This window comes from Aquila chrysaetos, chromosome 2 (assembly GCF_900496995.4).
Source record: "Aquila chrysaetos chrysaetos chromosome 2, bAquChr1.4, whole genome shotgun sequence".
Lineage (NCBI taxonomy): Eukaryota > Metazoa > Chordata > Aves > Accipitriformes > Accipitridae > Aquila > Aquila chrysaetos.
This window is the reverse complement of record NC_044005.1, coordinates 4,138,436-4,164,785: the sequence shown is the minus strand read 5'-3', so window position 1 is coordinate 4,164,785 and position 26,350 is coordinate 4,138,436. Positions and strand designations below refer to the sequence as shown.

The following is a 26,350-nucleotide window of genomic DNA, read 5'->3' as shown; positions in this document are numbered from 1 at the left end:
CCAGGCGTGTGTTGAGCCTGACACCCACCCACGCTGACAGGTCAAACCTCAGTTACCCCTCGGCAGGCTGTAGGGAGCGGCGCACACACACACAGACCAACGCCAACACTCTGATGAGTGCCGGAGGTGTCTCACACACAGACACCAATCCCCCGTGGGGCTGCAGGGCGTGGGTTCTCTCACACACGCATACGCAAGGGTGCAAGATGTGATTTGAGAGCGTGTCACCCCCACGGGGCCGCGGTTTGTTTCTTGGGGCAGTTGGCCACGCTCACGGAGGGTTGTTTTAGGAGCGCCTGCCATGAACACACCAAGCCATGGTTTGTGTTCTGGGGGTGCCCGTCACTCACACGCTGGGCTGTAGGGTATGTTTCAGGGTGTCTCGTCCGCCTGTGAGGCCACAGGTTGTGCTTTAGGGTGTCTCACACATGCTGTGCCTCAGGTTGTGCTTTAGCGTGCCGGTGTGCGTGTCAGGGTGCCTCACCCACACGGGGGGGGGGGGGCGCAGGCCGTGTTGGCGGGCATCGCTCACGTCCACGAGGCAGCAGGCTGGGTTTTAGGGGTCTCCCGCACACAGGTTGTCGTTCAAGGTGCCTGTCACACACGGAGCCAGGGCTGTGTTTGAGGGCGTCTCACGCATGCAGACGGGCCCGCAGGCTGTGTTTGAGGGGGGTCTCGCACACAGAGCTGGGGTTGTTCGATGTGTCTGAGGGTGTCTGACACACGCACACGAGGAGGCAGGCTGTGTCTGAGGGTGTCTCTCACACACACCCGAGGCGGCAGGCTGTGTCTGAGGGTGTCTCTCACACACACCCGAGCAGGCAGGCTGTGTCTGAGGGTGTCTCTCACACACACCCGAGCAGGCAGGCTGTGTCTGAGGGTGTCTCTCACACACACCCGAGCAGGCAGGCTGTGTCTGAGGGTGTCTCTCACACACACCCGAGGAGCCAGGCTGTGTCTGAGGGCACCGCAGCCCCCCCCGCGCCGGAGGAATCCCCTCACGCCCGCCCGCCTCCTCCCGCCTTCCCCCGCCTTGAGGAGCCCGCAGGCCGCGTGCCGCCGCCCCGCCCCCGGCCTGCCCCGCCCCGCCCCGCCCCCGGCCGCGTCGCGGCGCGCGTGACGATGCGGCGCCGCCCACGCCCGGACGGAGCCGGCGGCGGCGGCGGCGGCTGCGGCAGCCGCGGGCCGGGCGTGAGCGGGTGAGGTGAGGTGAGGCGAGGCGAGGCGGCACCGCCGCCGGGCTGGGCGCGTTGCGGCATGGATTACCCCGAGCCCGGCTCGCCTCAGGGCGCCTGGGACCTGCCCGGCGAAGCCAGCGGCTACGGCGGCGGCTGCTACGAGCGGCCGACCGGCGGCGAGGAGGAAGCGGCGGCGGCGGAGGAGGAGGCGGCGAGCCGCGGCGTGCAGCATCCCCTCTCCCGCCCGCCCCGCCGCCCTCCCCAGCAGCGCTCCGCGCCGCTGCTCCGCGCCGCCCTCTCCACCTCCTCCTCCGAGGGGGAGCCGGAGCCGGCGGCCGCCCTGCCGCCGCGGGAGCCCAGCCTGAGCGACGAGGCCGGCGGCGGCGATTTCGATTCGGCCGAGTCCGGCGCCTCGCTGCGCTACTCCACGGGCACGGGCGGCGAGGGCAGCGAGGGCGAGGGAGCGGGGCTGGCGAGCAGCGAGAGCGGCGGCAGCGGCTTCTCCCTGGCGGCGGCCGCGCTGCCCGAGAGGAGGCGGCCGGGCGGCGGCCGGCCCCGCTATGAGGTGGTGCGGGAGCTGGGCGCCGAGGAGGTGCGCTGGTTCTACCGGGAGGACCGGAAAACCTGGAAGCCCTTCATCGGCTACGACTCGCTGCGGATCGAGCTGGCCTACCGCGCCCTCGGAGCAGGCGGCCCGGCCGAGCCGCGGGAGGGCGAGGCGGCGGCGGTGGAGCCGGTGTGTGTGCGGAGCGGGCTCTACGAGGTGGACGTGGCCAGCGCGGAGAGCTACCCCGTCTACTGGAACCGTGAGTGGCCGCCGTTCCTCCCGCGGGGACCGGGGCCGGGGGGGGGGGGGTGTCTGTGTGCCCCTTCCCCTCCCACGGGGACCGGGGGATGTCGGTATCCTCGCACCGAGACTGTGGGGGGCAGCCGGGGGAGCTGGCTGGGCTGCCTCCCGCTTTCCCCAGCCAGGGACGCTGGGCATCCCCTGGGTTCCCCCCCCCCCCCCCGCCGTGGGGACACCGGGTAGCCCTTAGTGCCCCTCCAGCGCACCCCAATAGGTAAACGGGGGTCTGAGCACCCCCCATCACACCAACCCGGCCAAGGGGAGTGGGCACCGCTTGCTGCCCGTGTGCGCTTCGGGATAAGGGAGACAGGACAAAACGTTCTCCAGGGAGAGGGGACCCTGGGTGCCCACCTCTAATGCACACCTGAGCGAGGAAGGAGTGGGAATTTCCCTTCTGAGTCTTGGAGGCACAGGTGGGGGGTGGGGGGGGGGGAACTAGCCACTGGGCATCCCACCCTCCCAGGCACACTCCTAAGGGAAGCAGCGTGGGCATCCCTCAGCATGCACTTGCAAGAGGGGGCACTGGACATCTCCCCCCCCCTCCCCGGCAGATGAGAGGCACTGGGTACCCCTCACTCCCCATGCAGGGTCATGGGGGAAGGGTGTACTGGGCACCCCTTCAGCCACTTCCAGCTGTAAAGGGAACTGGGCATCTTTCCCTCTCTCACGTCCCCGTGCAAATGCACCTGAAGCAGATGGGGATCTGGGCATTCACACCTGGCATAAAGACAGGCATCGTCTCATTTCTTGACATGTGCAGAAGAAAGTGGGAGGGAAGGTGACTGAGAACCCTCTTGCTTATGCTTCTCTTTTCCTAAACAAATGATGAGTGAGGGTGGATATTTGCCTTCAACACTCCCCCGCCTTCCCTCGATGTGCACACCTTTCTTTCAGAAGGAGCAGGGTAGAAACAGCAACTATTTGTCCACTGCCTCCCCACTGCACACAGTTCTGATTCCTCGTCTTTAGTGCGTTATCTTTAGTAGAGGCCTGATACCCGGCTTCCCCTCTGCTACCCTTGTCCTCTCCACTAGGAAAATGATTACATTGTGCTTCATCTTCCCTTCCGCATCACCACTGGGAGGGGGCATGAAATGGGACTTGTCCTCCTTTCTGTTGGAGGGGATGCAACAGGCATCTGAGATACATGCACAGTCCTTACTTCTTACCCTTCCAATAGAGGGGAATTTGCTTTGCCCTCTCAACTTCAAAAGAGATGGTGATGCATCCTCTCTCCCACCCTTCCCCTTGCATTCATGTATCCTTTGCTGGAGGAGAGGGGACCTTGGGGAACAGAGATGAAAGAATAGCAGACACCTCAGCTCTTCTGCCCCTTCCTTTGGAGGGAAAGTCTCCCAGGGTCTTGCTGGACAAGTATCTGCTCTCCTGGAGTAGATGAGCCGTGCCACTGCTCACCCTCTGTCCCTGAGGACTTGCTTTCTAGCTGCATTCCTTCAAGGACAAAGGGAAATGTTAGGGAGTAGAGTGAGAGATGCAGAATCGCTGAGCAATAGACACTGTCCTGGCATGGACTTGGGAGAGGGGCAGGCGGGTTTCTCGTCTCCTCTGCATATTTTTGAGACTCGTGTGGGAGTCACAGAGGAACAGCAGAACCATTTCAGATGTGAAAACTAGAGCTTTTGGTTGTTTCCTCTCTTCTTTATCAGTGTCTTTATGGGAGGGAGATTCATAAATGACAATACCGCATGGTACAATCCACTTGTGGTGTGACAATTTGTCTTTCAAATCATTGCCCCAACAGGCAGACGCTGAGCGCGAGGAGTGAGCAGAGGTCTCGGTCCACACGTGTTTTGAGTTAGAGGAGCCTGGGCCCAGCTCCTTGAGCAGAAGGTGGAGGTGGTTCTCCCCGTCACCACCCTGAAGCCCCTGCTGTTGGTACTTGATGCATCTGCCACATGGTTACTGGAAAGAGATGATGCAGGTCATCCAAGGGATAAGGAAACTGCTGCCATCCCTTTTGTAACTGTGCCATGGGGAGAGGAGAGTGAGTGAGCAGAGCTGTCAGGTGAGGCAGGATTGCTCTCGGTAATGGGAGCATGAGGCTGTACTCAGCAGCTTAAAGGTTTAATTTCTTGACCCTGTGCCTTGTCCATTTTGGAAGCTGATTCAGTCTCATTAAGCCTGAGGCACAGATGTTTCAAATGACAGCATATGCTGTGCAGAGACGATTTCTGATGCTTGGAAGGAGAGGTTCCCAGAGGTTAGCCCCAGAAGCGATGCCAAGCAGGGGAGAAATAAACTCAGGATCCTGAGAACACTAACAACAGGGATGTTTTCTAGTCCTCGGAAAGCTGATTAAGGAGAGTGCTCAAGTCTTTTCTCATTAGCAAGTCCACTCCTTTGCAAGACTAAGATAAAGTTTTGGTGTTTCTAGGGTCTGTCAGTGTCTTCTGGTCTAATTCCTCCTTCACTTGCACATTTCCTTCCCTCTGTTCCCTGTGTATGTGAGCGCTTTTCCCTTACCCCCATTCTTTCCTCCCAGCTGCTGCATCCAGACCTGAGAAAGCAGCAAGGTCAGATCCCAAGTATTCAGTCTCATCTGTGCTTTTGAAGGCCTTGGTGTAGCTGTTATTGCCAAATTATTCCCATTTGATAGTGTGCGTGTAATTTTGGATCCAAAGGGTAGCTACTACATTGGTCCGCCATAGCGTGGGAGGGAGCTGGTGGTGGCAGACCATATCTCATACGAGCGAAGCCCATGAGTAAGGGAGGAGAATCTCACTCTCTGATCCTACGAGCATGAAGTTTAATGAGTACAACTGACTTGAATATTCTCAGGTGCACGTTAAAGAGTACAGAAACTGCTATCTACCTGGTTTTGCTGATTCACGTTTTTGGTTCAGAGCAAAGGTCAAAAGCTTTTATCTTTGTTGTTCTTGCCCGTTTTGTTCTTTTTCACGTATGAGCCGTGCTTTAGGGAAGGCTGCTATCTCACAGCTACAATACTAAACGCGCTGACAGTTCTTCAGCTGTTGTGGCATCTTAATGACAAGGAAATGTTGGTTATAGCTTGGCATGTGCTGAAATATTTTTTCACTCCACATCTTCAGACATCTTAAGCTCATCACAGGATTCATTTGTAACATCAGGAATATCAGACTGAGTTACAATTTGAGCAGATTAATTACTGAGAATTTTATCCTTACCTTGTGACCTCTGGGATTTATTTAATTAGTATTGTAGAATTAGCAAAGATGGCGCAAGAGGACAAAAATTATTAGTGTAGGCTTCCAGATAAGTAAGTAACTTGGAGTTGGGCTGTTTCTTGTCTTCCGTGGACATAACAACAAGTGATATTTTATACAGGAGTCTTCTGTTTGAATCTTCTTAGGTTATCCAGCCCTTTTCTGCCCTCCCAGTTGAAGAGGCCTGCTTTACAACCATTTTTCTATAGAGTTACTCAGTCTAGTTTTCAAAGCCCTGGGTGAGTCTGTTAAATCTGCAGCCTGTGGACCTCTGGGTGACTCTCCTGTTCCTTGGCTTGTGAGTTTGTCCCTTGTGACTATTGCCCTGTCTGGTATTTGCTTTTCCCTTGCTTTTTGATGGTTACATTGTCAAGTTGCCTGTATTTGGTTCTTGCAGGCAGTGTTTTCTTATAACACTTTCACTCTCTAGGTAGTCGTCTTCATCCCAGCATGTTCTCCAGTTCCAATTCTGACTGTGTGTTGGGGACACTCATCACCTCAGCTGACGTCTGTCTTGCAACAGTAGTTTTTAAAATTGAAGTAGGACTTTTGTAAAATACTTTGGTGGTATGTGAAGAGAAGCAACAACAAAAATGTGTATTTCTACAGCCATTTGGGAAGTATGTGGAGCATTGTCTTGTAGGGAAGGATAAAATACTCCACTTCTGCACACAGGTTTGATAAGGGGTCTTTTGTTTGTTTTTTAACCTGTATGTTTGTGTACCTAGTAGTTGCAGAAGTCTATTATGTAAAATACCTCTTGCTGTATTTAAAAAAAAAATTGTTCACTAGGACCGTCTCCGAGTGAAGATGTAAGAGTAACTTCTGCTGTACTGATGTAACAGATACTTTACTGACCTTAGCCTGGAAATACCTGTGAATACAGGGTGGACCACTGGGTATTAAGTTTAAATTTTGTATGCTCAAGCTGGAATTGGGCAGCTTTTAAAAACTATTTCAGCTGCCTTTAAGCTTGGACTGAAAGAAATATCCAAGACCCTATATTTTTTTTTTTTGTAAGCTCTCTGTGAGCTGCTTTGTAAACTGGAAGAAGAGGCGGCAGTCATTAGCACCTTGTGAAAAGCCTCTGCAGGTTGCACTTTTGCAAAATGAGATGTGAATGCCAGGGCAGTGTTATCTGCCCTCTGAACTTAGTCGGTCAAGATTACTGAGAAGTCTTGGAATGTAGTAGCTGATGCTTTGCACCAGATGATTACAAAAGGCTATTTTCTTAGAGGATTTTTTTTATTGTGTGCTTGGTTTGATGTAGGAGGTAGATGTTAGCAGCAAGATAGGAAGCCTTTTGTACCTCAGCCACTGGTGGTTCTTCAGACTGCACTGTCAAGACTAAAAATCAACATTTCAGAACTGTAAGGTGCTTCTCTGCTGTCTGCTTTGTGCAGGAGCGTTGGCCTCTTGTGCCTTCCCTAGAGCTGGCAGCATAAATTTTTACGTTGACATTTTACAGACTGGCAAACCTAAACCCATCTTGAAGCTCCGCTAGACCTCTTGCCTGGCTGCTTTAATCAATGTCTGATATTTCTTCTGAGGCTGCATGTTCAGTTTATGGGTTTTGTTTTGTACTGTGAAACAGAAATAGTATTAAAACAGATTCATGAGGCAAGATGAAAATTAAGGGTTTGGAATCAAGAGTTTATCAGTATGTTTGTGGCTTGCATTTGTTTTAGTCTGCTCTTAGCAGCAGAACACATTTTTAGTTGCTTTACAGCATGCTTAGAACATTGCTTTTGGTGTGTTGGACAGTCTTTGAACGTGGTTGATACAATTTCCTCTATGTAAGGGACCTTTTGATTGAAGGCTAAATTCCTGAATACTATTTTCTTGCTTTTCTCTCCAGGTATGTTATTCTTTCGCAAATAAAATACTCATAGTTTACATGGCAAGGTAAAGCGTTACTTCTGCTACTCAAAATCTTTCCTGGGTTTTAGTTTTTTGCTTCTGTTCTTACCATACCATCCTTCCAGAAGTATCTTGTAGCTTAGTTTTGGCCAGCTCCTTCCTGACCAGAAGGCCTAACACACATAGATGAAACAATATTTAAATTTGCAGTGCTCTGTGTATTAAATTACAAATTGCATTTGTTTGTATGTGTGTTCTGTTTATGGTCTCTGGTACCTTTCCTTCTTTCAGTAGAGAGAACTTGTGACATTTAGGACACTTTTACTAGAACAGGTGGGAGATGTCAGCACTTGGCTTGGATGCGTCTTTGAGGGCAAGTTTCTTCTGTGTCCTCAGCTTTTATTTTTGTGATTTACAAGTACTATTTAAGCAAAATGAATCTGTTGTCTCACTCCTGTAAATGATACCAGAATCACAGAGTTGCTCTCCAGCGGATGGTGTCAGCTACAGCAGAGTAGCTAAGGGTGGACTCAGCTTAGAAAGCGAGTTGTGCTTGCCCTTCGATGTGGTCTAGCACTTTTCCTGCTAGATGTGGTCAGCAAGGAATAAGGCAGAAGTGCAGGGAATGCTTGGGTTACAAGTTGTAGGTGACAGGCAGAAGGGTGTTATCTACTGTAACTAAGAAAGCAGAAAATGTTTGTGGGATGAGAAGGATCAGGAGTTCTCTTCTGACTTAATTCAGGCTTGAATACTGACTCGACTGTGGTGATATCAAAGAAATAGGATGGGATTTAATTTGGAGGTGACAGGGCTAGATTAAAGACAGATGACAGGTGAATTTCTGCGTGTATGCATGTGAGGGGGAGATGCTGTTTGGGGAAAAAAAGATTCTGAACACAAAGGGAGACCTTGGGCAGAGCTCCTTTTTGCCCTGAGAGGAGCACGAGAAGAATCTGGAAGAGCTGACACTGTGTAAGTTAGTAAGCAGAAGTACTAGATGGAAGAAAAATTTGCAAAAGAGCAAGAAATTAAAATAAGAAGCATGAGCAATTCTCTCGGTGGTATCTGTAAGGTTGAAAAAAGTGAAGCTGAAGCAGTGGTTTTGAGTGTTGGCCAGAGAAAAGGTCACTAGTGTGGTATGATCTGTTTGAGGGGGTTACAAGTAGCTGAAGCCACACTGGAGTAGAGCTGGAGAGGAGAAGCTCCAGAGATTTTAAGTGTTGTAAATAGCATGGTTAGGGAGCACTGGGATGAAGGGAGTATGAGGTGCAAGTGGGGTCACAGGCAGTGATATTTAAGATGAAAGAAGCTAAAATCACGCTGGTTTTCAATGGGGGAAAAACCTATAGGGTAAAAAAATCGAAAGAAAAAGTGAAATCTGGGGATGAAAGTGTAGGGAAATCTGGAGTCTGGGTGCAGACAGAAAAAAAGAAGTGAGGTTAGGAGGAGAGTACAGAAAAAAAAATCCCTGCAGAAGAGGAAGAGGGAAGGAGTTGAGAGCAAAGGTTAGTGTGCCCTTGAATATCTTCACCTTGTTCATTAGTGGTAGGTCAGTATACACAGGAAAAATCTTGCTGCTCCTTTTTTAAAAGATATTCCTGTATAGGAACCTACTTGCTCAAACTGTACAAACATGATCGTTCCTGCTCAGTGCTGGTGAGAGCTTGCTAACAAAGACCGATTGACGAGTGCCTGCCAGGAGAGCACACACACTTAGAGCTGAGGGTGTGATTGTGCAAAAGTCCCGTGACTTTCAATGGGATTTGGGCACATGCTTACATTTTAGGAGGTACTCACATGTTTGTCATGTGGCACAGTCATTCTTTTGTGAGTCGGTTTAGCTGTCACCTAATGCGGTTTCAAAAAAATGCGAGTTTCTCTGGGTGAGAAAAGAGCTCATAAGGGACTAGCTCCTACACCTTGCTGACTCCAGCAGCAAGCACTGGTGGTGGAGGTGCTTCACTTCAGAGTACTAGTATTGAAATTGGGTAAAATATTTTAATTAATAAGATTTCAATAAAAATAAAGCTCTAAACTTAAAACTGCAGCCCTGTTTCATGTTTCAACAGTCCACGGTTTTTTAGATGTTTCCTGTTCATCATTGACACAGCTAGTAAGGTGAGCTTTAAGGATTTTGACTTGGACCATTGCGTTCAGATCGGTGTAAAGAGCAATTGCGGAGAGGTTAATTAAACTACTATACTAAAACAGAAAAATCCTTCTTGAAAAACATGATACACACTATATTTTGGAGTGGTGTATAGCAATTGAGATGAGAGATAAATTTGAGGGCATTCATGTCTTTTTAAGAGGTTTCTTCTGTGTTTGACATTTGAACTAGCCCCAAAGATCAGCCTTTCATTATTGTTTTGGATTGCTCAGTTCATAGTGTAAACCGATTAAACATGGTTCAGGGAAAAACAGTTACAAGCTGTTGCTTGAATACTTCAGGCAGTCTTGGTAAAACAGAGGCAATTTCACATTCTCAGTGGAGCAAAGCTCATGTTCCTCCCTTGCTGCATCTAACATTGCAGCAAATGCGGAGGCTCGCATGTGTAGCTGCTCTGTAGATCAGAGTCTGGAAAGAAAATCCCATCTATGCCAATCAGATTGCTCTTAATGTGCTTAGTCTCTGTGAAACTCAAAAGTAACTTCCACCTGTAATTTTGAAATTGCTTCAATAAAGCAATTTAGAATTACTTGATGGACCGGCAAAATAATATCCTTTACTGTTCAGTGGATGAAATCGCTTTTCATCTCAGACACTGAATAAAAAATAAAAGTCTAGCTCTGTAAGTTCATGCAGCTCTTAAGTTTTCTGAAGCTAGGATTTCACCCTTGAACTCCTCTTCAGGTTATGTTGTTACTTTTGAAAGAGCAGAACAGATTGCATGTGTTTGTGGTTCAACAAAGGAAGGTCACCTGGGCTGTGATTAAATGAGGGGCTCCATTTATTTAAATGTGAGTAACTTGTTCTGTTCTGAAATAATATGTTAGGCAATAGTTAGAAAGCTGTAGAATATTAAGCTATTAAAAAAAAAAGTCAAAAAGTCTGTTATGTTACCTAGCAAACATGAAATAATGAAATTTTAGTTTGGGGCTATTTCATTATAACATGTTTGTTCAGCCGGCATGCATGATCATGTCACTGACAGTAAAACGTAGGAATCTTCAATCTCTTGATCAGTTTCTGTAACCATCTATTCTCATAATAAAGCTTCCTGTCCTCATGAATTTTTCTTTCTTTTTTTTTCCTTCACGAGACTCTACAAACCCAGCTGTGTGGGAACTAAGTAAGAGGAATGGATCTTGTCCTGCAAACTGCACTCTGTGCATTTGCATTGGCAAAAATAGAATCTGCAAATCATTACTGCTGTAGAGGCAGTAGTGGCCATGGCTGCTGGGTGGGTAGGAGGCATGCTGATCCAGAGGTCGAGTAATACCCATCCTTATACTTAACAGGGTTTGCACTAGTGAAAAGTCTTACAGGCTGTGCAGTAGTTAATATACCCAAAATAAATTTTAGGCCTGATACAATAGGAATGGATAGCAAATTTTTAAGTGTCTCCAACAGTACCCTTGATGTTATTCTCGAATACGTTTATTTCAGTGGCTGATGTCAATGTTCAGGTGTATTACAATTGCTGGGAGTGCTGTGCTCCAAGACATATGATGTGCAGCACTTTCAGCAGGCCTTTGGGGGAAAAAAAACAAACCCAAACTGGTTTTGCCCACAATTTTTTTCCCTTGGTAAATGTGTGGGCACTTCTCTTCGTTACTTAAATAGCTTTCAGCTTGAGATGTCACATATGGTAGCCTCACAGTTACCTTCAGCTTGTGCAGATGTTATCCTCATGCACTGCTAATTGTTTGCAACTGTAGTAATAAGGAAGTCAAATTTAAGGAACAGCAGTTACTCCACTGAAAAGCATCTCTAGCTGACTGCATTTTATGAGCTTGTGTTCCTTGTCCAACCTCTTGACTTTGGGCTTGGAAACCTAGGAAATTGGGATTGTCAATTTCAGCAAAACACAAGCTTTAATGTAATTTTCTGAGCCTTTAGATATTATATTAACCTTTTAGATCTCAGTTGTGGGTAAATTGTTCTAGCTGTCTTGAGACTGATGAGTGAAAAGTGCCTTACCTTTGCCATCAAGCCATCTGAACAGGACCTCAGCTTTGAAGCAATGAAACAGAAGTTTACTGAATCTTGCTCTCTTATAATTTTATTCTGTCTGTTTATCTTCCAGGTTGCATGCTAGCTGGTGTTGGTATTTCCAAAATAGACCTCCTTTTGGCTGCTTGTTTAAGCTTTGTTAACCTTTAGTTATTATCTCTGTCTCATCTTAGTTTTGCAGCAGTTTCCTGGTTCTGAATCAAGTAAGGTGAAAGAGGGTTATGTGAACCACAGTCTGAGCTGTACAATATTGAAATTTAGGTATACAATGTTTCAGCCAATGTGGTGGCAGGAAACAAATGATAGCATTGATGTAGTAGTACAAGAAGAAAAATGAAGGCCAATTGTGCACAGTTATTACTTTTCTTACTGTGTTCTGATGGATTACGTTGCTTTTTCATGCAATTTATATTGGCTGTGACTACACAGTTTAAAGATCTTCACAAAAAAGGAGTAGCTGGGGCATATATATATATATATATATTACTGCACGTGTACTATATGTTGCATACAGCTTTTATTTTAATGTAATTTTTGTTCTTTGGAAGATTTAGGTGATTATCATAATGCAAATCGCTCATTGTCTCTTCACATCATTAATTACAGCACTTGTATTCTTTTATTCTTTGGATTTTTTGGGGAAAAAAAAGCCCTTTGTGTAAAAAAAAAAAAAAAAATAATCCTTTATTGCAGTCTAGATCGCTTAAACTATTTTTCTTCTAAAAGTGGTAAAATATGTATGACTAATTAAAATAAAGTGCCTTTCATCAGCTCATAATCCCTGCCATTCAGATTTATTTAGAATTGCTTGTATAAATAAACCATGCAAGTGTATAACCGTCCAAATATATTGGTATATTTCAGTTTGAAGCACTGCCAATTGCAGATTATGTGGTGTAAGACTTAAGGCAGTAAAGAAATCAAGGCAAATCCTTTCCTAGGGATCAAGATTGTAGGGACATTATAGATTATGTGTTATATGTATTATAGATTGGGAATTCTGTATTGGCAAAAAGAAAGTTAAATTACAACATGATGTAGATATCAGTGTATTTAATTCTCCCATAAAACAAAAATAACTGAAAGAATGTGGTTTAAGCTTTCTAAAATCATCTGAATATCCAAGACATGAATGAATTCACTGAAGGTGGATAGGAGTGAGTGAAATTGGGTGCTAAAATGGCAATTTTGGTTCATCACTTTTTAATGGTGATTACTGTAATAGCTTGCATCAAGTTCTCTGGATGAATTGCAGAGATATCTTTAAATAACAGCACCTGTCTGAGATTAAATAGGGGAATTGTGTTTATGAAGGCATGCCTTTACTCTTTCCCCCAGTGAACAGATTATACTGAAAAATCTCTTGTGTTGCAGTTGCCTTGTTTCCCCACCCAATCCAGTGTATTCAGTGTAATTACCGTTCAAATACCTCTCTTTCTTCATAACTGAAATGCCACTTGCTTTTGGAGCTGGTGACTATTAGCATCAGTAGGTTGTCGTCATCATCGTGACTGGAGTTAGACTTTGACCTGGACTGAAATCCAGCATTACACGCTTCTAATCTTATAGCCATCATTGTTCAGTTTTGAAAACACAGATGTTAATGGGAAGTTGATCTTTCTCACTTTACCAAGCCTCCTCTCTAATAAGAAGATGAAATGGTTCTTTGTGGGCTGTGATCACAAATTTGATTGTTTTGGTTCTGAAAGACAGTGTTCAGTTTTAAAACCAAACCGTGCTTCTGATGGAAGGAAATGTCATTTATTTGCTTCCTCTACCAGGAAGCTTTCTCTTGAGGTTTCCCAGTAGTACAGTGATCAAACCTGCTGTCCAACTGGCGATGTGAAATAAGGCAAGCTTGTAGTTCAGGGTACTGTGGCTGCACGCATAGTGTGCAGCAATTTAAAGGAGGGGACAAAAAAAAAAAAGCAACTCCTGGGTACCCCTAAAATCCCACTGAGCTTTGGAAAACAGAATTGCCTCACTCAGGTTTTAAAGACCTAGTCTGAAAACAAAGCTCCATAATAAGCTGTCTTTGGATCTGAAAGTGATTTATATTTCCATATAAATGCCCTTTCCAGACCCAGAGCCAGATATATTAGTTTATTCCCAAACTAAACTGTCCTGTAAAGATTTTACAATAAAATTTTTCATATTTCAAATGTGCCAATTTTTTCTGGCTGAGCCTTTCTGGAAAAGGCATTGCCCATCTTTATGTTTGAGAGCTGCTGTTGAGTGCTGCAGTCTACTCTTGTAAAGAACCACTATGGGAAAGTTTCTCTCAGGCAAAAAGAGCATGAAAATGTTTATTTTGATGCTTTATGTTTAGAATTTTAGAAATCTGTAGGTGGAAATTCCCATGTGAAAAACTTAAAGCCCTTCAAAACTGAAAAAGAGGTGTCTTGTATTCATTTCATTTGGAGTACAAAATAGTATTCATATGATTATTATTTAAAAAAAAAAAAAAAACCTTTTTATGGATTCAATGAATGGAGCCTCGTCAGAATGCTTAGTCAAGAATTAAGGATTGGCTTACACATTTTCCCAGTAAGGATTAACATCTGACGTAGTCATGACATTGCTTCAGCAACAATGGGATCCTTTATCTACACTCCCGTATTATGTGCATTTCATTTCTTCCTGCAGACAGTGCTTCATTTGTAAGGGCAGCCTGACTGGGTCTGTGTGTATTAGCTCTACTGAAAAATGCGGATATCTGACAGGTGTAAAATGTAGGGGAATCCAGCAAAGGTAAAGACAAGTGCATGATGAGAGACTACTGTATATGGTGACAACATTGCTATGGTCAGCTTTCATTTCATGAAAACTAAATACTCATGTTTCACACTTCATTGATGGGATGTAGACTCCAAAGTTAGTTTAAATTTTCATAGATAATTGAATTTTCTATGTCATTTGTAGTGGCTATTAACTTCTGCAGTTTAAAGCCACTTGGACCTTTTGTTCTTCTGATATGTTTGGGATTAATTTTCATTAAATAACCATGCTCTTGGAACACTCCAACATATTTATTCATCTGATGGATCATCAACATCCGAAATGTTAGAAATTCAGCGCGTAGCGATTGGCTCCTATCTGGAATAACTATTTTAGCACTGCAAACAGGAGTTGAATGGCAGAACTGGGTCTTGCACTAGTTCTGTCTGCGTTTTGGTCAGGCCAAAAAGACCCGCATCGTCTGTGTTATATATAGGCAGAGCTGAGGATGCAGGGGCATTGAAGAGTTTGAGCGGGGCTTTGGGGGCCTTGGGAGGGATGAACCAGCATGCCAATGCCTGCCAAAGAAAATGGATCTGTGGAAAGTTAGGATAAGAGAGGCTGGCGGTGCTTGGAGCCATTGTTTTGAGAAATTCACGCTCTGTTGTGCCATGTGTGCACAGAGGGGCTGTTTTATAGGGTTGCCTGCAGGATTCCCAGTCACGGGAACACTTGGGTAACTGGGAGAGCACATGTGCCAGCACCAAGTGAGGGAAGTTCAGTGGTAATCTGGGCTCCTTGCTCCAGATCATCTGCCTCCAGCATCTGCTTTCCTGTTGTTCAGCTTTCCTTGCTGACTGCTGCAGGACCAACTTAAGGGATGCCATCACCTGCAAGTGTGCCCTCCTTCTGTTACAAAGGTGGGCTGTTAAGAGCTTAATATAATTTCTAGTACTGTGGAAATAGTGTTTTCCTGTAAATCTGTTATGGGAAAGGTTTCAAAATTGGCTTTGGAACATTTTGAGTGTTACTTGCCCTGTAGGGAGATTATTGCAAGGAGATTTTCCTTTTATTTTCATAGCTTTTAGGTGCAATGGCCTGAGGGATGAAGAACTCAGAATAGTTTAGAGGTTCCAAGTGAATTATGGAGGTGCTTGCAATTTTCTATTACATTCTCATCTGCAAGCAGTTAGTATGAAAAATACTTCTGGCGTATACTAGTATCCATGGGCACAACGAGCAGTAGCAGCATATCTGTAGTGGAAGGCAGTGCAGAGGCTTCTGAACCACCATCGAGCTTAGTGGGACGTGCCCAGTCCCGGTGTGGGGCTCTGCAAAGGAGATACTTTCGTGACCAGAGCTAGTGCCTGTGCTGACAGAGTGGTGTGGCCAGGCTAAAAACCACTGCTCTTGGCTGGGTCACCTCGCCCAGCTGCGTTTGTACTGGTCTGGTGATAGATCAGATAGATCCCTTCCTTTGCTCAGTAACTCTGAAATCTCCATGCTCTCTATTGTTTCTTGGTTGGTTGTTTTTTTTTTTTTTTAACATAATTTTCATTTACTATTTCTTTGCATCTATTGTTTCTTTTCCAAGCTCTCCTCACCAGCTTTTTTCTCACCTTCCAGGTAGGGACAGATCTTTGAGTAGTAAAGCCTATTTTTTCCCCCCTCTCCTTCTCTGAGCCTCTTCTTTTGTGGTTGAGTTCTTAGCTGCTTTGGAGAGCTACACTTCTGCAGTTAGTATGCACACACACGAGAAGTTTTCATTTGGCCGAGTCTCTCTAGCCGTATGCAGTATACAGCAGCTCACATGAGTGTGCACTGGAGGTCAGTGGTCCAACTGCTCTGAGGTCTCAGCAGACCTATATCTGTACTGGTGCCATGAGGCTCGAGGTCAGCATCCTACAGGCTTGTGGAGCACAGGGCCACACAGTATTTCTCCTTGATTTTCCAGATATAGGAGGAGAAATTCTGAACTGAGCTACAATGGGTATTATTGTCTCAGCTTGCTTGCAGGGATGGGTATAAGAGGAGAATTATTATTCCCTACAGCCCCAGTAGTTAGTGTGGGCATCAAGCACAGTTTGATGAAGAGTAAGCACCAGGATAGGTTTTTCGTAGAGACTTCTCTTTTGCCACATGGACAGCAAATGCTGGGGACCCAGCTTCCTCGTTTGGAGTGCTGAAACTGAAACTAGAATGACAGTGACCGAAAACAGCCCTCGGTGAAAGACTGATTTTAATAAAAAAAACCTTTCATCTTTAAAATCACTCTTTATGCTAATTGATGTGTAATTTGAGTATTGTAAGTGCAATTCCCAAAGGAAACAAGGCTCTGTGCAGTCAGGGTAAGCCTGAGTGGTTTTGTATCTCCTCCTCATTCTGCATCCTCTTGATAACTTTGAAACCAATGGTTGTTATCAGTCAATTTTATAGAGGAGCACGAGTCTCACAAAGCTCCTAATTTTTTGAAAATTCAAGGCAACTGGGTAGAGAGGAGTGCATCCCATTAAAGCTGGACTGTTGTTTGAACTTCACTCTTAATAAATTTTACAGAATCTGCATCCTTCTGTCCATCTCTCACATCCTCACACACACACACACTGAAAAATTGGCCTCCTTAGCTCAGGTATTTGCAGATGAACACTACTTTCACTACTCATTTCAGCTCCATGGGAAAAGGTCGTGGTGTTTCTCCAGGCATTTGTGGTTACCTTGTTAGGGGTCCCAGCAGTGGGAGTGTGACTTTTTCATCAAAACACCAAACAGAATTCCTGCTGTCAGTTTGTGATTTGTTGCATAAAAAAAAAAAAATCTCTTGTTTGATTTTAGAAACGGAAAAGATCCCTGTAATGCGTGGACAGTGGTTTATTGATGGTACATGGCAACCTTTGGAAGAGGAGGAAAGTAACTTAATAGAACAGGAGCATCTCAACCGCTTCAAAGGCCAGCAGCTGCAAGAGAGCTTTGATATGGAAGTATCAAAACCTGTTGACGGGAAGGAGGGTAAGATTGTTTAGATCACTATTTTTATAGTACTTTCTCTGGACAGTTGGGGTCTGGTTTTCTTAAGTAAGAATGTGATCTGTAATGGTTTTCCATCCTACATAGCAGGGAACATTGTTATAGGCATCAGTTTGCTCTCCCATTTTTCAGTGCATCTTGATGTTTCCTGCTGCAGCACATTTGATGAACACTGTACAAATTATATTCATGGATAAACTTCTTGTTCCCATTTTGCTTCGTGTTTCATATCTGTTAACTGTGTTTGGAATCTCACTTCAAACTGAAATCTCTTGATGGGACAAAAAGAGCCAGTGTCTAAATGCAAACTGGCTATTAGCTCTATGGACAGCATTCCTAATTCTGTCCTAAAGGGAGTATCAGTTTTACAGATCACATTTCATTTTCCATTCTTGTTCAGTCTGTGAATTTATTAGAGTAGTTTTCAGCTATAGTAAATCTTGGGCATTCATTCTGTGATGGAAGTCTTTATATTTTAATGACCAGGCTGAGGACATTCAGTTAGTGTTCCTGGGAATCTTGGTCATATGCATTTAACATTTTAAGAATAACCCTCTGAATTTCCTGATCTATTATTTAATGTACACAGTTGAATTGGCTGCTCAGGGTAAGTATAGCACAGCGCAAGCTCAGTACTTTTGGGTTTCACACTTCACTTCTGTTTGTTGGTTGTCACTTGGTGAACAATCTACAAACCAAGCGGTGCAAGTACAAAGGCCTCGCAATATATTTTACTAGGGTTTTGGTTGTGTTATTCTTTATAAAGCAACTTTATTTTTAAACTCTTTAAACTACAATTTTGTACGAAGCATTTACAGAGTGTAGGAGTGGCTGTGTTTTGGCCATGAGCGTGGAGGAGTTCTTACGTGTCAACTGCATGACCACACGAGTAAAAGCTTGTTAATAAATTGGAAGCAAGGCAGTATTCAGGGTACTTCTGTAATTACTGTAAGGAAAACCAGAATACAATTTGTTGGCTTAGGGAGGTTTTTCAGTAGCACAGAGAGTAGTTAAGTTTCTAACTCCCCTCAAAGCTAGTAAGGACTCTGAATATTTTTTTTCTATTTGTACCACTTTCAAAGATCTTTTCCTCTGGCCAAGCCTGCAGTACAGTCTTCTGCTTTAACAGCTCTGTCAGGTAGGTGCATGAAATGGTGTGACCCCTGAGCCACAGCACTGTGCCAGTACAACCGCCCTTTTGAAAGGCACTTTTACCTGTATTTCTGTGTGCTTGTACTGATTCATTGTTCCAGTGTACTGGTACAAAGCTCAGCTTTGTTAGTACAGTTGCACCCCCACTGTGAGTGCAGTGCTGTTTGTGGTAGGGTCGTATGCTTTTACACGGAAAGCACATCTTTATGGCTGCTGAGTGCTTCCAGCCTTTGGTAGCTTAACTCCTGATGGAAGGATGGCTTCAGTTGTACTTGGATTCTCCTTATTGAGTAAGGAGGAGAGTTCAGTTTTTTTTAGAAAAAGTCTGGTCTGTGGAGCAGAAATTTTCAGGTTTGAGGTTGGAGAGACTGGGCAGAGTGATGAGAAAGATATAATCCCTGATATCTATGAAAACATAAAAGATCAGAAAAAGAAACTCCAAATTCAGACACCAGTGCCTTTTCTAAAACTGTTGTGGTTTAACCCCAGCCAGCAACAAAGCACCATGCAGCTGCTCACTCACTCCTCCCCGCGCCAGTGGAGGAGAATCGGAAAAAAAAGTAAAACTCATAGGCTGAGATAAGAACAGTTTAATAACTAAAATAAAATAATAACAACAACAATAATAAAATATAACAACACCAATAATAATTGTAATGAAATGGAATATAACAAAAAGAGAGAAATTAGACCCAAGAAAAGACAAGTGATGCACAATGCAATTGCTGGCCACCCACTGACCGATGCCTGAGCAGCAATCAGCCCTTCCCAGCCTACTCCCCCCAGTTTACATACTGAGCATGACGTTCTATGGTATGAAATATGCCTTTGGCTAGTTTGGCACAGCTGTCCTGGCCATGCTTCCTCCCAGCTTCCTGTACACCTGCTTGCTGGCAGAGCATGGGAAACTGAAAAATCCTTAACTTAGTTGTTGCTAAGTAGCTCTTATCCTAAAACATCAGTGTGTTATCAACATTATTCTCACACTAAATCCAAAACACACTGTACCAGCTGCTAGGAAGAAAATTAACTCTATCCCAGCTGAAACCAGGACAAAAACTAAAGTTAAAAAAAAAAAGACAAACACCAAAAAACAAAAACCCCCAAGCTATATATGCAGTCACTTCAAAATGGAATACATGTCAAGTTACCAATAACTTTCAATAGATTTTTTTTTTTGTAGTAATAGGAGAGTTGCAGGAAAATTATAGCCTAACAGTAAGCGTGAAAAGTGGTTTTGTCATTATAATGTGCCTCTCAATACAGCTCTGATCAGCTGGCATCCATGATTGCCATCTGCACGTGGCACTGGGAGAAGCTTTATAACTTACATTGTCGCTGGTGAAGTAAACATAATTAGTTGGAGAAGTCCTGAATACAGTTTATAAATTTCTTAAATGCTACAATTTGTTGTAATTGCATCCTGTATGAAACATATTTTGGTCCCGTCAAGGCTTACAGGTATTTAAGACTAGTGAAAGTTAGAATAGATCTGTAAATATCACTGAGAGGCGAAGTGACTATTCGCAATGCTATGATAAAGCACTGTAAATGATGAAAACCTAGCCATTTCATCTAATTCCTCAGCAAAATTGAGATCATCTGTTGTAACAGTCTCTTAGTACTTAGACATAATTACTTTCTTATATGAACATGCCAGTTTGCATCATGAATAATGAAAAACTAGCTTGTCAACTAGCATTTTGTTGATATGCAGTAGACGAACCTGTCAGCTCTTGATTTGACCCCAGCAATGCTCTAAACAGTGGCAGTAAGCTGAAAAGTTAGGAGCAGGTTCTACTTTGCTGCTCTTGTTCTGGATAATTTTCTCTTACTCAGCCTGCTAACTCAGGGCAACATATGATATCCTGGAACTTAGTATCCAAGACTCAGATGACAATTTATTTGCAATTTAATCACTTTACTTATTTATTTTATTGTCCTCTGAAATCTTTTCATGAAGAAAACAGAATTGCAAGCAAGTTTGCTAGGTGTTTAGCACCCTCAGCTTTTGAGCAGCCTGCCCAGTGCATTGCTGGCAATGGAATCACCCCATTTAAGCACAGGGCAAGGTGTGCTGCTTCCCGTCTGTGTGTGGAGTCATCCGTATGGATGAGTTCGTCAGTGCTGGCTGTCAGTTTTTGCAAAATGTACGTTACCTGTGAAGGGTAGCTGCTTAACATGCAATGCCCCTCTTCTTTCCTCATATCTTTAGCTTGGGGATACACGTTAGGAGGGTACCCTTACATCTAAAAAAACGATTTCCCACTCCAACGATTTGATTTATTAATTCTGCTCCCAGATTGCAGCACGTTAACAAGGAAATAACTAAGCTTCACCCAGGGCTTTTGTTGGTGATAGGATGTTGATGAGTAAATGCCCCATTACTAAACTCTTAATCCAAGCAAACCTTCCTCTGAAAGTGCAATATGTTTCAGAATAGAGGTTTCCAACCTGTGGCCTATAAGTACCATAATGCCTGTGCTACCTTCCAGTGTTGTTGGGAGCACATGAAGCTGTAAATGCTGAAGGTAACAGAAAGCATATGATGGTGTTTAGGTGACTGATTTCTCATGTTCTGTTTTCCATGGGGCAGCCTGGAGACGACTGCTTCAGTGGAAGATCCCTCTGTTGAGCAGACTGTAGTGGTATTTTGATTTTCATCCTTACAAAGTATTTAATTTCATGCCTTGCAAAATGAACTGTGGTTATGGTGCCTGATGTCTGATCCTCCTCAGTGGACTGCTGAGCTGTTGGTCTCAGCAGTGGCATGACTTTCACAGGTAAATTATTTGTTATGGCAGAACACAGAAATGGGGCGGTTTATTACTTAGGACTGTCCAAGCAGGTTAATATGACCTTTAGATTTGCCATATCCAGTTGTCCTGGATTTGTCTCCAGGAAGGTTATGTCCCGTAGGAGTTCACAGATGTGGTTCCCAGGTACCATAGCTCTACTTGCTGCTTGTAAAAATTAGTCAAATTTCTGAGATTTCTGGAAGGATAGATAATACTTGGTTCTGAACGTGTTGGCATCTGTAACACTTGTAAAAGGCCAGCTACCCTGACCGTCCATCTCTGAAGTGCAGCATGCCCAGGAGGTATCGGTACGGGACAGCTGACTCCCCAGACCACCACGGACCAGGCGGTACGTCTGCACGTCGGGGAGAGATGCTGTGGGCACGAGCCTCTCTCTTCATCAACGCTGCAGGGAGCTCTGCTTCACGAGGTGCCTCAAACCAGGCCAGAGGAACGCTGCTGAAGTCCTGGTGCAAGCAAATGCTGCAAGGGCATCACCCGTCTCCTCTGTAGCTTGACCGCACTCTGTTTCACATCTCATCACCCCACAGTCTGCTTTGATCCTGGCTGAATTCCACATACATTTTTCAGTTTTAAATAGTTCATTTTATTGTTGATAGATACAGGAAAGGATGTTGCTCTTCTGTCTTTCAAGACAGAGTAATCGATACAGCGACAGGAGGAAACCATGCTTAGGATGAGGAATTAAGGGTTTGGCTGCATTTCGACTGCTTTGTTGTGAAACGATGTCCGCAGCCTGTGTTTGATTTAATGCAAATCACAAATTTGCACAAATGCAAATCTGCATATTGGCAGATTCAGGAAGGCATCTTCTGGCTTGTCATTACATAAAGTAATTTTACCTCATTTTTCAGAGCAAAATGAGAGTCATCACATTGCCATTTTATAGTTGTATTGGGGAGGGGAGCTTGGCGTTTGCCGCTCAAGTCGACCCTGACGACACCTTAAACCCCTAAATGAGATGCTGCACTGCTGTAACAGAATATGTGGGCTTCCAGGTCTGATTTGTTGTTCTGCTGCTCTGTTGATAGGTAGATAATATTGGGGAGTTTGGGGGTCCTCAAATTCATTTGTCCAGTACTTTTTTTTTTCTTTCATCCAGGTAACGCTAGGCCTTTTTATATATTGGCTTTGCTTGTTCTTCTTATGAACAATTCATTCTTCAAACTTAACGTACATAAATTAATATCAACACAAGATGTAAGGTGACATTTTGATTCTTAGGTGCAAAATTCTAAATATTTGAGACAAACTTCAACCCTTAAAATGTGGAAATATCTGAGGTGTTTATTTGATCACACTGAGAATGGGTTATATCTCTGTGCCTTTGTGCAGAAATACTGACCTTTCTTGTACTGCATATACCCAGTGATTACACTTAAATATATTACTACTGTAAAATAATTCTATAAATATTTCTGAGAAAAAACTAGGTTATAACACTTGTTCTGTGAAGCAATATTTCAGCTGAAACCATTTTGAAGGGAATACAAAAAGGGTATCATAACACCTTTTTAGCAGTCAATAAGCTTAAAACTTACAGAATAACACCAGATTTAGAAACTGCTTTTTATACATACTTAGGTCCTGAGCTCACTGTCTGCCTATCTAAAGTAGTCCATCAAAGGAGCAGCGTTCTCAAGAGATTTCAGTAATATCAAGGCCATTGTAAGATAAAACACGTATTCGGATCATAGTAGATGCTTAAGGGTTCTCAGACTAGATATATTTTGCTAACAGCATCTAACCACAATAAAGGCAGTGACATTCAGACCAAGAGCTTCTTGATGGAGGGTCAAAGTCGCTGCTTCAGGGTTGATTTTTCTCTCTTGCTCTGTGGCCGGAGCCCGCCTATCCCTTGCTGTGAGTTCCTCGAGCACGGAGGAGCTGTTATCGGGCAGGTGCCCACCGCTTCAGGTGCCGGGAGGTGGGCAAGGATGGAGGAGCAGCTTTTGTCACACAGTCCGACTTTCAGCTGGAGGTTCAATCTGTGGGACCCACAGCTGCCTGGTAGATGGTAAAACTGCCATCGCTTGCCTTCTGTATAGCGGCGGTGGTGCCGAACAGCAGAGCAGGAACAGCAAGTGCTCAGCATGCTCCTGGGGAGGTAGCGGCGGGTGATACTTCCCACTGCTCTAGGTTAGCACAAGGGCTAATTCCGATTCTTCCATTCAGCGCCATTGAGCGGTGGTTCAAAGGGTACATCATAAACTGGTCCCCAGTATAAATATCTTCTAGCAGCCTTAAGGTTTGCTATCTCTGCTTTAAGAATACTTGGTTAGCTGTTAGTGTCATAAATACAGTCGAGTACCTGTCATCTGTTGCTCCGTCATCTTCTTCAGGTACATTCATTTAATTAGGATGAAGTGAAGCTGAAAGCTTAATAGGTGTGATAGTAAGGTCGGAATAGACGTAGTTCATTGTATTTGTACAGAGAGATTGTGGAATATCCGTCCATAGAGATGCTCAAAATTCAGCTGGAAATCGCCTGAGCAACATGATTCAACTTGAAATTGGATCCAGCTTAAAAACTGATCCTGCTCTGTGTAGAGGATTGGAGCAGACGAAACCCAGCAGTCCCTTTGACAGAAATTATTCTGTGATCAAGTCTATGATTCTGTGATAGATGATAAGAACTGTAGAAAAAATCCTGTGAGTCGGAATTAATTTTTTTAATGCATTGATTTTGAAACGGCATAAGTTTATTGGTTTTTCTTATGGAATTTCCGCATGTGGTTAGATGCCACAAAAACTATACAAGTTGCATTTGGAATAGTTGATTTGTTTTGTCTTAGATTTCAAATAATATTTTCTCTCTTCGTAAAAAGTTTATATAAATTTTTGTCACAGCTGCCTGTTAACCTTTAGATGGGAAAGTCATGTTCATAGAATCATAGTCGTGCAGATCAGGAGGGATCTCTGGAGATGGTCTAGTCTAACCTCCCTGCTCAAAGCCGTGGAGTCAACGAGAGCAGGTTGCACAGGACATTCCCAGTGGGGTTTTGGACCAACGATGGAGTCTCCACAACCTTTCTGGCAATCCGTACCAGTGTTTTATCACCCTCACCATAAAAAAGATTTTTGTTATACTTTACTTGAATTTCCTGTGTATATTCTTCTTGAGTGTTGTATTGGCACAGCCAGTAAAATACTCTACAGACTAAATTGTTTTATGAAGTCCCAAGTGCAGTAGCTGTGAGCCTAATTTTCCTCTCCTGTAGAAAACTGATGTGCAACAATAATATACTTCACTTGCATCTGTATTAAGGCATCTGCTGACAGAGCTGTTAGCTGAGGGTGTGAAAAGGCATGATCCTGGACCAGTGTAACTGTGGCAGTCAAAGCCCTTGACACAAGCATGGAATATCGCTCACTTGCACTGGCAGAAGTTACTGGATCATAGAGTATTAACTGCTCCTGGTGTTTGTAAGGGTGTAATTCAGTTGCATATCTCCCCGCTCTCCAGCAGGCTAACTGATTTCAGGTAATTGCAGCTTAATGACTTTGTGGATTCAGAAGCCAGGCTGGAGCTTCTTGATTTCTCATTGGATTTAAACACACCCTCTTGACTATATCAGGTTTTTCAGGCTAAAATGTTTTGAAATTAAGACTATTTGTATGAGTGAGTGCCCACAGAGCAGTAACACAGAAGACGTAGATTTGTAGGACTTCACTTTCAGCCTTGCTCAGGAACCCCCGAAGAAGCATAAAAGGTATCCATCATAACCGAGTTAACAGTGAATTCAAGTCTCCTGTTGTGGAAGTGCCGAGAGCAGCTTCGTCCTGCTCACTTACCTTTACCTGCTACTTAGCAGCAGCTTTCACTTACCTTAAAGTATGTCTTCCGAAATCACACAGCACCAATATGTAAGTCCCTGAAAAAGAATCTTTTGGGTTGCAGTGCAATATTTCAGTATTCTCACAGGGAGTGGAATAACGCAATTGAAAGTCTAATAGAATTTATGGATTTGCCTTACCATCAAGGGGAAGCTCAGCGGCAAAGTGTGCGTGCTGTTGCATTTCACCATGGAAGGCAGGTTCTTGCAGACTTACAGAACAGGGTAACAGTAGAATATTTTGTCTAACCTAACTTTTAATGATCCTCGTACACTCTTTGGGGAAAATAATAGAGCTGTGCTTAAAATTGAGCGGTTTTTTTTCAAATGTTTACTGTATACTTAAGAAGGGTTACTGTGTTCTACCCTATACCAAGTAGAGTGATTACGCTTTTGTACGTGTAAATGCAAAGGCACTCGGTGAATCTGATGAGGCTCTGTCCCAGCTGTCTTTTACTAATGCCTTTAGCTTTGTTGTGATGTCATAACTGTTTACGAAGAGTGAAGAAATTGAATTTGGCTAATGGGTCCTGACACTTTTGCTACAAAACCAGTTTTTGAAGTGTATATACTTTTTCAGAAAATGTGCCAACTTTTTTTTTCTAAAAATGGTAATACTAATGAAAAAAATGATACCCCTTTTAAAAATTTTACTTTGAAGCTCAGTGTTTTTACTTTTAGTTCTCTACTACCTCCCTCCCTTCTCCCTCCCTTCTTTGTTCAAATGGAGAGGATATAAGGAGAAGTCAGATGCTGCATGTCTTAAGCGAAAGCATTCCCAAGGTACAGTAATTGTAGATTTCTTTTTTGTAGTACTCCTGGCTTAGGAAGCTTTAAATTCTAGTTTGCTTATATCAGTTAAATGTGTTAGATTGACATGCTTCAATTTCTTGAGTTGTATTCGTGCCATTTCCTTCAAAAGGGAAGGAAAAAAGCATTATAAATCTTAAAAGAAAAATAGAAGTGTTGTGAATCTTACAGAAAAGTAGATGCTAACAGTATCATGCAGTAATCCTTATTATAATTGTTTGTGACTGTGATGAAAACTGTAAACGTTTGTTTCTTACGCTCCTTGTATGTTGTTTGGCTTTTTCAATAAACTGAAAGCAACTTTTTTAGAATCACAGCAGGCCTGGTATAAGATAAATTATGTCAGAGAAGGAATGGAACGTTTATACTAGATGATGTTTTGTTTGCCATTTTTGTTTTGGATAATGCATGCATCTTTAATTTTATGTTGTAAATTATTTTTACTGCAGCTTTTGTATGAGTACTGGAATGAAATGAGACTTTGGACATAACGATATAAAAAGGGGAAGCTGTATAGAACACATGATAAAGGCTGCTGTGTTGCAGAAAACAACTTTGAACTTTGCAGCAGCTGATGTTGTGCAAATTCGTTTCAGAAAGTGGGAGTATATCTTACAGGAGCCATTAATGATTGCAGAAGGCTCAAAAGTACTTGTCACTGGTCTTTCTCTGCCACCATTAAAGCCAGTAGTGATTAAACTTTTACTGACTTCAGTGACTGTG

The 26,350-nt window shown here is 43.8% G+C and overlaps 1 protein-coding gene across 1 annotated transcript in view; it reads left to right on the top strand.

Annotated features, from left to right (window-relative positions):
- Positions 1–1,144: 1,144 nt before the first annotated feature.
- The window catches only part of DDHD1 (DDHD domain containing 1), a 68,109-nt gene continuing 42,903 nt past the window's right edge, over positions 1,145–26,350 (top strand). The window contains exons 1-3 of the mRNA XM_030000591.2: positions 1,145–1,984; positions 16,819–16,992; positions 25,499–25,600. Of these exons, the coding sequence (XP_029856451.1) occupies positions 1,258–1,984; positions 16,819–16,992; positions 25,499–25,600 (1,003 nt within the window). The 5' untranslated portion in view covers positions 1,145–1,257. The remainder of the gene's footprint in view (positions 1,985–16,818; positions 16,993–25,498; positions 25,601–26,350) is intronic.